The sequence below is a fragment of the Diabrotica undecimpunctata genome, chromosome 1 (genome assembly GCF_040954645.1).
Source record: "Diabrotica undecimpunctata isolate CICGRU chromosome 1, icDiaUnde3, whole genome shotgun sequence".
Taxonomy (NCBI): Eukaryota; Metazoa; Arthropoda; class Insecta; order Coleoptera; family Chrysomelidae; genus Diabrotica; species Diabrotica undecimpunctata.
The window spans coordinates 191780383-191792810 of NC_092803.1; the positions used below are offsets into that span (position 1 = coordinate 191780383).

General features: G+C 34.6%; 1 protein-coding gene across 2 annotated transcripts in view; it reads right to left on the reverse strand.

Annotated features, from left to right (window-relative positions):
- LOC140441853 (cGMP-dependent protein kinase, isozyme 1-like) overlaps nt 1-9440 on the reverse strand; it is a 29612-nt gene extending 20172 nt beyond the window's left edge. For both annotated transcript variants that reach the window (XM_072532814.1, XM_072532808.1), the window contains exons 1-3: nt 9235-9440; nt 5830-6171; nt 964-1118 (exon numbers count right to left, since the gene is read on the reverse strand). In XM_072532814.1, coding sequence (XP_072388915.1) covers nt 964-1118; nt 5830-6171; nt 9235-9374 — 637 coding nt within the window. In that variant the 5' untranslated portion in view covers nt 9375-9440. The remainder of the gene's footprint in view (nt 1-963; nt 1119-5829; nt 6172-9234) is intronic.
- Nucleotides 9441-12428: the final 2988 nt, after the last annotated feature.

A 12428-nucleotide genomic window follows, 5' to 3' on the forward strand; every position in this document is an offset into this window, starting at 1 on the left:
CAATTTGGTATGAAAATAAACATTAAAAAAACCAAAGAGATGTCAATCCGAAAAAATCAAAACGTACCTCAACCTTGCACAATAAATGGGCACATTTTAGAACAGGTCAATAGATTTAAGTACCTGGGATGTTGGATCGATAGCAGCCTAAATCCTGATCTAGAAATAAGATCGAGAATAGAACAGGCCAGAAAATCTTTCGAAAAAATAAAAAAACTGCTTTGTGATTCTCGAATAAAACTCGAAATTCGACTACGTTTATCAAAATGCTACGTCTGGTCGACTCTTCTATATGCAGTTGAAACGTGGACTCTAAAAACATCAACCGTAAATAAATTGGAGGCCTTTGAAATGTGGATCTACCGGAGAATGGACATCGCATACCTCAAACGAAGAAGTGCTGCATAGAATAGGCAAGGAAAGAGAACTTTTTAACACAGTAAAAGTTAGAAAAACATCATACCTAGGCCACATACTGAGAAATAATAAGTACCAATATGCCCAACTTATAGTGAAAGGAAAAATCGAGGGAAAGAGAGGCCTAGGAAGGAAAAGACTATCGTGGCTCAGAAACATCCGACAATGGACAGGGCTAAATTTTGAACAGCTAATAAGAACAGCTGAAGATAGAGAAGATTTTAAAATTGTAGTAGCCAACCTCCATTGAGGAGAGGGCACTTTAAGAAGAAGATTCCTCATATATCTTTCAGAATCTTTAAAAACCTTTATAAGGTTTTTACGTGAAATTGATGATTTTTTCACAGATAGACTTGGCTATAAACAAAGATTGTGATATTGGAAAGCACTGAGGAGTGCTGTGAAAAGGAAGAGTGTTTCTACTAAGAGATGTTTGTTAACCTTTTTTCAGTGACTATAACTGCAATTTATACTTTAATATCATTTTAAAACCAAACTCAAAATTGCTTTTGTCTTTATTGTCTTACTTTTTTCTTTATGTTTTACCTTTTTCGCCTTCTGTTACGATAGCTGTATCTCCTGCAAAAGATTCAGATTTTAATGAGTTTGCAGCAGATTTGAGCACCTTTTCCCCAGCGTTTTTGAGAATATCATTTTTTATCAAAAAATTAACCCTTTCTTCTTGTTCCTTCACATTGTATCTAAAACAAAAGTGCTTTTTTATAAATTTGATCGCATAATTTAAAGAAACTCGAAACTTAAGTATGCAAATTGCGGCTACAGAATGCATAGAAAAAAAAGAACGAAAAATAAAAGCAGTTCTAGGGAACCTATCATAGAATTAGAACTCAAACAAAAAAGAAACTTAAGAAGAAAGAAATAACAAACATTAAAGCATGAATAAAACGACTTGAGAGTAATCATAAAATCGGGTAATCTAGATAGTTTTATGGGAAACTAGAAAACACTAACCTGTCCAGGAATTATAGAAGATCATCATCGTTAGCCATTTTGAGTTCACTGCTGAACGTATGAATCCAGTTGTATTGCGTGCACTTGATGTCGTCACAGCACCTTGTTGGATTACTATAAGTATCGTGTCTAGGTATCCATTCTAAAATTTTCTTGGTCCATCTTCCATCTCTGACTTTGGCAACATGTTCTGCCCAGTTCCATTTAAGCGTTGTATTTCTTTTAAGTGTTTGTGAAGCTATTTTCTTGTGGCATTTTAAATTAATTACTATTTACATGGGAATAAGCCACAATTAAAGGTTAAAATACGTTTATTGACGTTTCAATTTCCACTTCGGAAATCGTTCTTTAAGTGTTTGATTTGAAACTCTGGCTCTGAGAGATATATTCAACATTAACTTTTTCATTGCTCTCTGTTCCACTTGTATCTTGCTTTTCAAGCACATGAGAATATCTGGTCTAAATACTTCCCTCAGTTATCCGTAAGCTGCGCATGTTAGTACATTTTCTCTATTCAACTCTGTTGTTCGATTGCCTCTTCCTAAATTTATCTCGTGGCCCAGATACTTATAGTATCTGTTTACTTACACTTGTTCAATTTGCGTGCCATTAGTTGAAATGTTTTTGGCCAGTACAAGGTTGGTCCTTTTTTTTCATGTATTGTGTTTTGGAAAAGGTAATTTTGAGGCCAACTCGTGTACAAGAGCTCTGAAAGTCTTGAAGAACTTGGCAGGCATGATCTACCAGGTCTGCAATAAGGACTGTGTCGTCTGCAGACCTCAAGTGGTTCAGAAACTTCCCATTTATAATTATTGTTTCTCATAGCACTCTGTAATAAAGCGGGTAAAAATGATTTAGGGGAGATGGTGTCTTCTTTTTTTTTTTAATTAATTAGATGGCTTTGATGGTGTCTTCTTGACTAATAGCTTTCTCTAAGGGAAATGTTTTTATGTCACCATAATACAGTGGTCACCAAATGGCGGACCACGGTCCACATTCGGTCCGTGAGCTTGTTTTTTGCGGAGCGCCGTTAAATTCAAAATATAGTACCTAATAAAATTATAGTGTCTGGACTATTTTGGCAAGGATAGTTTGGATTTAAAAAAAAAGTTATTTCGATCACTACGGACGGCGCTTGATGTTACCCAGAATTTAAAAAACGATTTGCTGATTTCCACAAAATTGAAAATGTTGTGCAACTGTTAAGTAACAGTTTTTCACTCAAGCCTAATGATGTATGGACCAGCAGACGTTTTTAAGAGAAACAAAGCTTCCCTTCAGATGGAAATGATCGAGTATCAGGAAGATTCTGTTTTACAGGAGGTTTATACTCAAGTTCCAGAAACGCTTGCCTGGGACAAATTTTGGAATAAATATTTGTGTGACAAAAATATCCAGAACTAAAATCTTTGGCAATGAAACTGTGTACTTTGTTTGAGATACATGATGAGAACAATGAGATATTAGTTTGCTTTTTCATACCTATATACTTTTTTTATTCGCCGTAAGATATACATAAAACAAACGCTATTTAAGCTAAGCTGTTGAACACTATAGTTGCAGAAAGAAAACAACCAGAAACAGTGGCATTAAATGATTAAATTAAGTTCTAGGATACAATTATTTCAAATTACACCGCAAAAATTTATTAAACAAAGACGGGAGAAAAAACAATACAATAGCTTTATAATTATCTTTTTCCTTGAGTTTATTTCATACTCCTCCCTAAACGAGATGGCCTAGTTGCCTGGTTTCAACTACGTAACCAGAATGATCTCCTGAGGGGGGGTTACAACTACTGGAGGGTTTGTGGGTAACCCCCTGGTTATGCCACTGCCTGGTTTAGTGCTGAGTGTCCGGACCGCGAAAGTGTAGTAGGTATTCGAAACAGACCCTCAGGGAATATAATTGGTGACTCCTACCATATACATTCTCACTGCAGCTGTTGCACTATTAGATATATTCCGAAAAATAGTTGTGTGTCTATGATCAATACTGTGTAACCGTTTCAAAAGATTTAAAAGAAACTCATTATATATTTTTTTTTAATAAAACTAATAGCCCCATCTATCTGTCAAGTACCTACCTGTAGCCGACTCAAGGATTCTTCTGTAATTCCCAAATATATCCGGTAGATGAGCATATTTTTCAACTTGTCACTCACGCCCAATTTCCAGATTCAGGCGCCATGATAGCGCTTCGCTCTTTTCTGTTAAGACCGTCCAACCGTTAAGACGTGTTTCCAAAGTGGGTCTCAATTCAGAGGTGAGCTAATAAATCCTTTTCTTGTCCATATTTCAGATAGATATTTATTTTTTTAGACCCTTATTGGAGAGGCTATAATGCTGATATTATATTTCTAATACTCGTCGCAAGATAGTATTGCTATGGAGTTATTCCAGATCATGGCCCAGCAGCAGTATCTTTTTATGGAATCCCTAACCCCACTTATCTAGGATGGTGGTGATTTGATATAGTACGTAGCTGAATCAATGGTTTATTTGGTGACTGATTAAATAAGAAGAGAAACAGAGCAGATTAAGGTTGTACCAATTTTTATTATACCTACTTTCAAGACAACAGAAATGATTATGAACTCAAAAAAAAATGAAAATATAGTGAAGTGTTCTAATTTAATTTAAAGGTTTATTTTCTTTATTTTTCCTAGTTGATAAATAACTATATTATTTTCAATGTAAACAAATTTCGAAATTTGGGGTTAATATATATATACATTCATTTTCTTTATAACCAATTCTTAATTTAATACGATACAAAGATTTTTTGTTTATGATAATGTTAACATAAAATAATATTTTGGAATCCCTTTGGGATGACGTAACTTTTAATGTTTTCTTTTTGTTCATTACTAAGAAATAATAAAGAATAGTTTTCTTGTAAACTTTCAATAAATCTTAATTTTTTTTTGCTCTTCCCCTTCGAGGATAAACCAGGGGTGGCGTCCAATAATAAATAATAATTTCATATTATCTAATTGTGCTTGAATTTAAATTACGATATAGTTTCTATAACCCCGCCCTATTCTCTTCGACAACGAGCGATTCTGGCCTTGTATATATTATTGTAGCACGGCAAGTGTTACAACTGTTCTCTGTAAAACCTCTTAACATAGCGGCATGATTATAAAAGATACTGCAGGACAATTGCTTACAGAGGATAGCGAAATACAAGGACAATGGGGAGAATATTTCAAACAATTGTCAGTTACTGATATTCTAACAACGATATACGAATCAGAGCAGTACCAGTCAGCTAAACCTGAAATATCGTTGCCAACGCTAAATGAAGTAACAAAACTATTGTCACTAAAAAATGGCAGAGCCCCGGCTCAGATGGCTTTCTGTGGAAGGTAATATTGGAAATGGGAGTCAAATGGTTATAAAACCCCCTTTAAATTATTTAACTTTGCCTTATTCTTCTTCTTCTTCTTATCCATATGCCATAAAAAGAAAAGCTTTAACCAGTGTGTGTTACCTGTACTCACTTATGAAGCGGAAATATTAACAGTCACAAAAAAGGTAGTGGGCGTAATTTGGGCGTTTATGTTGGTGTTTTTACTAATGATCATTTTTTGTCTTCTTATAATGTAGGTTAAGGGTATCTTTGTAACATGTTTCTACATTATTCATCATTCTTAGGAGCATAAGCTCACTATCTACCAGCAATACGGTATCGTCTGTATATCTAAGATTGTTTATAGGTGAGCCATTTATTGTAATATCATCTTCTAACTATGATATACATAAATTATGTTAAATAGTGCTGGTGACAGTATGCAAAACTGTCGAACTCCTTTTCCCACTGTGAAGATTTCGCACAGTTTATTTTCGAATCGCACTGTTGCTTTTTGTTGGAGATATAAGTTTAAAGTTAATTCTATATCCTTACCATCAAATTCTGATATTTTTAGGATGTCGATTAGTTTCCCATGTAGTACTTTATCAAATTCCTTCTCAAAAGCTATGAAACATGCAATTACATCGCAGTTGGCATCCTTACTTGAACACACATTAAAAAAACCTTCTATGAACAATCGAACCCAAGCTTAGTAAATGTTTTTAAATCATCTCTCTTGTTTATAAATATTAAGAGTTGAAATTTTCGTATATGTCAATGAATACCTATTTCTTATAATGCAATTTATGTACTTTGATATATGTAAGCAGTGAAGGTTCTCGCGCGGACTCTGCCAAGAGTGAATAGTGAGGGAAGAAGCTAAGAGTCGGCCATATTTTGAGACTGGAACTTTAAATTGGACCTTGCTGGAAATTTTGCTGTTCTAGAAAACGTAGAACTTTCATTGTTCTTGAAAACATAGAACTTTCATTGTTCTCAAACTGGAATAACTCTACAGATATGATAGATATAGACTCGTTATTGAAAACCCTCTACAAATCAAGAAATCATTTAAATACTTACCTCCTCAGCACTTGTTGATAGGTGACTGCATCCAAAACCCATATTTCTGCATCCGTTAGCGCTTTTATAGTCGCTAATCTTTTAGCATCATAAATAATAGCCAATTCGCCGAACACTCTTACATCTTCAAAGGTATTTTTGAAATTTTGATTGGATATTTCAAATTTTCCTGTTATGGAGACATACATATGGGAACCTTTGTTGCCTTCTTTTATAATCACATCGCCGGCGTTTATAAATCTTTTATACATGGTTGGAATGACAGCCTTAAGGATGTCTCCAAATAATATTTTGGTCATGAAATCATTGTTTTCTATAGCGGTTCTTATGAGATGTTCTTCTCTAAAAAAATACCATATAATTAAGTATATATTCATATATATATATATATATATATATATATATATATATATATATATATACATATATAGAATATTAATAGTATATTTGTTCAATTTTCTAATTTGAAGTAAAAATGAATATGAGTTTGATCGCTTTTAGTTATATCAAATTCTCAATGCTTAGTTATATATTTTTGACAATAATTCTGTAGTAGATTCTTAATAAAGAAAAGCAATAAATTTTAAACGCCAGTAGTGGTTTTTATACCAAAGTTTAAAATGTACTGCTTTATCCATTTGACATTGAATAAATCTAGAATGACTCGGATAAATCAAGAAGTTATCAATTTCCTTTGCCTTTTATCCAGCCAATTTGGATAATACGCAAAATATGCCGTTAAAACTAGTTTTACCCAATTTCGGGGTTTACTTGTAATATATATATATATATATATATATATATATATATATATATATATACACATGTCCAAAAGTTTGGAATACGTACAAATAATATATCTACGCCTATGGGGGTTTTAAAACTGTTGTTGATATTCATTCTAGAGGGTTTTTAAATGAAAATGATAAAAAATTTGAATCGTTTTTGTATGATTTTGGTCACATTCAACTGATTAGCGTATTTACACATTATTTCAGTCTTCGTTTAAATTTGAATTGAGCCGTTTAAAAATGCCTAAAAACGTGATATCTCATTTTGACAGATCCAGAGTAATTGCTTTGTTACAACAGGACTTTAGTCAAAGTTATATCGTGAATATTGCTGATGTTACTCAGAGTGCTGTATCGAAAATTAAAAAAAATGCCAAGATACAAATAAAGTCAAGGATCGTCTCAGAAGTGGTAGAAATCGATGTACAACAGCAGCACAAGACCGGCAAATAGAATTTATAGCTCGTAGAAATCGTCTGGAATCTACAAGTGGTATATCCAGAGAAATTTCTAGGCTTCAAGGACTGAATATTTCACGGCAAACAATAACACGCAGACTAAATGCGGTAAATTTGTATCAAAAGTCAAAAATTGACTTGGTATCTGATTCGCGAAGAACACTGGTTTGGAGGGCCCCAGGACGACAAGCCCCACTAGAAACAGCTAAACCGCGAGTCCCATTTGAAGGTGGCAGTATTATGGTTAGGGTGGTATTATGAGTGGTACACGGACGTCACTGCTGGTTCTGGAGAGAAGAGTCACTGGTGCTGTATACATCAAGGAAGTTTTAAATCCTGTCGTACGTCTATTCCAAGGGGCAGTAGGTGATGAATTTGTATTTATGCATGAGAACGCACCTCCTCATCGAACATCAGCAGTACAAAATTTTCTTGAAGAAGAAGGAATATCTACATTACAGTGGCCCTCGAATTCCCCCGACATGAACATTATTGAACATGCTTGGGTCATTCTCAAAACGCGCATCAAGAAGCGAAACAATCCCCCTATTACACTTTCAGAACTTAAAGATGCTGCTCGTGAAGAATTGGAGAGAATTCCGCAAGCCCAGCTCGACCAGTTAATCGGCAGCATGCCAAATCGCCTACAGGCTTGCATACAGGCCAATGGAGGAAATACTTATTATTAGTTTTATTAAAAATTATTTTTTTCTATACTAATTTATTTTTAAATGTAAGTTGTACATTGTAAGTTTTTCACTCCAAGAAAATAAATATTTTTTTCGCATATCGTTTATCTGGTTTTGAGATTTATTTAGTATTGTTGATAATTGAAACAAAATGATGTTTAACTATTCAGAAGATTTTATATATAAAAATCAATAAAAAAATGAAATATTCCAATATTCCAAACTTAAATATAAATAAAAACATTTGACTTGAGACACTTTAGGCAAAATTAAATTCAACGTAAAAGTAAATAAAACGGATTATTAATTGCTTATTTATTTTTTAAAATAATAATTGTCTGTTATCTGATATAAATTTTATGTACTTAGAAAAAAATTGAATTGGACGAAATAAAGCGAGAACTCTCGAATCCATTAGGACAAAGGTAATGGAGAATGATCTCATTCCAAAAATGAGCAAGGAGACGTTAAGGATAATAATAAAAGAAGATTTAAAATTTATATATGCCAAATGATTCCGTAAATCTGTCTTAATAGAAAGAGAAGATTTAGTCTCGAATGGTGACGAAGATATCTTCGCCGTATTAGAGAGATTCGTTCTGTCCACAAAAAGATTTATTATCTGGACGTAACGTGGGTGAATGCTGGTCACACAGTATCTAAGATCTGGTAAGATACTACTGTAACGAGTTATCGTCAATCATTTGTGGACGGTTTATCAACAGGTTTACGAGAACCAACGCTCAGCGTTTTGAAAAATAGTTTGAATCCCTTATTTTACGAGTAAAGGCAAATTCAGTAGTAGTGATGGATAACGCTTCTTATCACAGCCAATTAGTAGAACATCTGCCAACCACGGCAGAACCAAGGCCACCAGAAAAGCAGAAAAGCTAAGTTGGTTAGGACAAAAAGGAATTCCATTTTCCAAAGACATGGTTAAAGCTGAGCTTGTAAGTGTGATTAGATAGCATCGTGACAGGTATCGCCAGTATGTTGTAGATACAATGGCTCGTGGCATCATCATTTTGAGACCTCCCCTCACTATTGCGAGTTAAACTCGATAGAATTAATCTGGGCTCAAGTAAAGGGTTACCTACGTAGCTCGTGAAAACGTGACATAAAATGTCTGATGTCCAAAGTTTGTTAGAACTCGCAATGGAACGGGTACGGAAAGAAAATTGGGCTAATACCATAGCCTATGTGATCAAGGAAGAAGAGAAACAGTATATAAAAATGATGCAAAGGAACAGAATACTTTCGAACATGAAGGACAAACAGAATTCCAAAAGCACTGATGTTGTTCATGAATTCAACATTATTAAGTTAAACAGTTTTACTAAGTTAGTTGTTTTGACCAACTTGACAGTTGTTGCAGTGTTACCAACAACTTAAATTTTATTAGTGTCAAAGTGTCATATATTAGTGTGTCTAGTTTTTTGTAATATGTTAAATAAAGATACAACTTACTCTTGTGTCTTAGGATCCAACTGTATTCGATCAGATATGTCAATTCCACTTTGAAATACAGCATTACGTCTTTGCTTATCGTATTCAACTTCATATTTTCTTGGGGAAAACGACGAATGTTTACGCAAACACAAACACATTTTGATTATATTGATGATTTTGATTATAGTATCTCATCAACAAATTGGACTAACTCTTTTCTTCAATTTTTTTGTGATTAAAAATGATAAGATTGCTCCACAATCGATAGAATACATATCTAATTTAAGATAACATTATTAAACTATCTATTAAGTGTAGCACATGTTTCAAAACAATTTTTTTGTAAAAGGGATATTTAAAACCACAATTTAGAAAAAAACTATAAGAATGTGATCTTCTTCTTCTTCTTCTTGTAGCATTACAACCCGGAGTGGGTTTTGACTGACTGCAGAACTTGCTTCCATCTTGAACGGTCGTCCATAATAGTTGGGTCAGTGGGTAGCCCCATTGTTCTTAGATCTGACCATATATTGTCTCTCCATTGCATTCGTGGACGTCCTAAGGGTTTTCTTCCTGTGGCGGCTTCTTCCCATATTAACTTGGCAAGGCGGTTATTAGGGAGTCAATGGACATGGCCAGCCCATCTTAGACGTTGGGATTTAATCTCTTGGACTATATCGCTCGCTCTATACATCTGCTTAACCTCAGCATTTGTTCTCATTCGGTATTGGTTGCTATTAATGTCGTGATAAGGCCAAAAATTCTTCTGAGGATTTTCCTTTCAAAACATCTAAGTTTTCTTTCAGTTTCTTTGGTCAGGGTCTACGTCTTACACCCATATATGAGCACCGGTCTAATCACCGTTTTATATATTCTAATCTTTGATGTTCGTGTTAGGCTTTTAGATTTAATAGCATTGTGGAGGCTATACATACATCTGTTTGCTACCTGAATTCTTCCTTTAATCTCTTCTGCGATATCGTTATCTGCAGTGATTGTTGCTCCGAGATATTTAAAACTCTCCATTCTTTAAAAGTTATATGGGTCTATTGTAACATTTTGCCCTATTCTATCTCGTGCCTTTTGTCTGTTGATGCACATGTATTTGGTTTTCTCTTCGTTTACCATTAAACCAGTTTTCTTTGCCTCTACCTCCAATTTATTAAAAGTCTCCTTCATATCGATGACTGTGTTTCCCACAATATCAATGTCATCTGCGTATGCTAGTAGTAATTTTGGTCCATTTACTGTCAGTAATTGGGTTTTAAGTTGATCTGCTCTTACTACTTTCTCCAGGATGATATTAAAGAGGGGAGATGACAGCGCATCTCCTTGTTTCAGGTCACTGCTTATTTTGGAAGATTCTGAGAGTTTGTTACCTATCCGTACTCTGGATCTACAGCTATTCACACAAAACTTAACAAGCTGGATAAGTTTTTTTGGAACTGAAAGTTCTGCCATTGCATTCCACATCTGATTTCTTTTAATGCTGTCGTACGCTTGCCGGAAATCTATGAAAAGATTTTGGATAGTTCTATTGAATTCCCATCCTTTTTCAAGCAGCTGTCTTAGAGTAAAGATCTGATCTATGGTCGATCTATGTTTTCTGAAGCCGGCTTGGTATTCCCCCATGAAATTTTCTACAAACGGTGTCAGCCTACTTAATAGGATGTTCGGTAAGATTTGATATGCCGTATTAAGTAGGGAGATGCCTCTATAATTAGAGCACTTGTTTTGTCTCCCTTTTTATGGATGGGGCTTATTACACTTTCGTGCCATTTCGTTGGTATTTTCTCTTCGTTCCATATAAGTGTTATTAGTTTGTGTATTTGTCTATGTAGAGTTTCTCCTCCGTACTTTCTCTTAATGTATGTTTAGTAAAGTCTTGAAGTATTCTTGCCATGTTTGGAGCAGTTCTTTTTCATTTATTATTAATTCATCATTTTTTCTGAGTACAGACACGCATCTAGGTCTGAAGCCTTTCTTTTCGTTTGATACTGATTTGTAAAATGCTTGACTATTTGACTGTTGCCTACTTCTTTCCATTTCTTCATATTTCTGTTGTTCGTACTTTCTTTTCTTTTCTCTAATTAATTTTCTTGTTTCTCGGCGTGAAGTTGCATAGTTTTCTTTACTTTCTGCTGTTCCTTGTTGAAGCCTAATGTTTCGCTTTATCTGTCTGTCGTGTAGTTTTTCTTGATATTCTCTATCAAACCATTTCCTTGTTCTCTTCCTGCTTTTTTCTATTATTAGTTCTGCTGACTCCGTAATTGATTTTTCCATTTGTTGCCACAGCCTTTCGACATCATTGCTCTGGTCTACTGTATTAGGTTTCTCTGAAGATATTCTCAACCTGATTTTTGCTCTCGCTAGGTGATGGTCTGTATCTCCATTTGCTCCCCTAAGGCTTCTTACATCCAGCACATTACTTCCATGTCTAGCATCGATAATTACGTGGTCAATTTGGTACCGCGTGGAGTGGTCATTAGAGATCCAAGTCTGTTTATGAATGTTTTTATGTTGGAACATAGTAGACTTTACAAGCATATTGTTAGCCGATGCTGGCTCTACGAGCCTTTATCCATTGTCGTTTGAGATATCGTGGAGGCTGTGTTGTCCTATTGTCGGTCTTAGGTTAGGTTCCTTGCCAATTTTTACGTTGACGTCTCCACAGATTATTTGCATGTCTTGTTTGGGGTTTTTCTCAAGTGTTCTTTCGAGTTGTAGTAGTAGTAGTAGTAGTAGTAGTAGTAGTTCTTCTCATAGAAGTAATCTTTAATATGTTCGTCTTTATCTTCTGTCGGAGCATGTGCGGATATAATTGAGATATTGTACCATTTTCCTTTTAGTCTAATATAACAAAGTCTTTCACTAATGTGCGTGAAACTTATAATACTGTTCAGGTATTCTTCTCGTACTACGAAACCTGTGCTAAATTCGTGTTTTCCTGTCTGGTTTCCACTATAGAAAATGACCGCCTTGTCTATTTTTATGTTTCCCGTGTCTAGCCACCTTAGTTTTTGTATTGCCGTAATGTCCATTCCTACTTTTTCTAACTGTTTTATTGCATGTATAGATACTATCGTCCGGTACCAACTTAGAACATTCCATGTTCCAACATTCAAAGTCCTTTTCCATTGCGATTGCCGCTTTCCATATGTATCTGTTCGATTCCGAGGCAAACTTGCAGTTTTCATAACAGACTGTTTTTT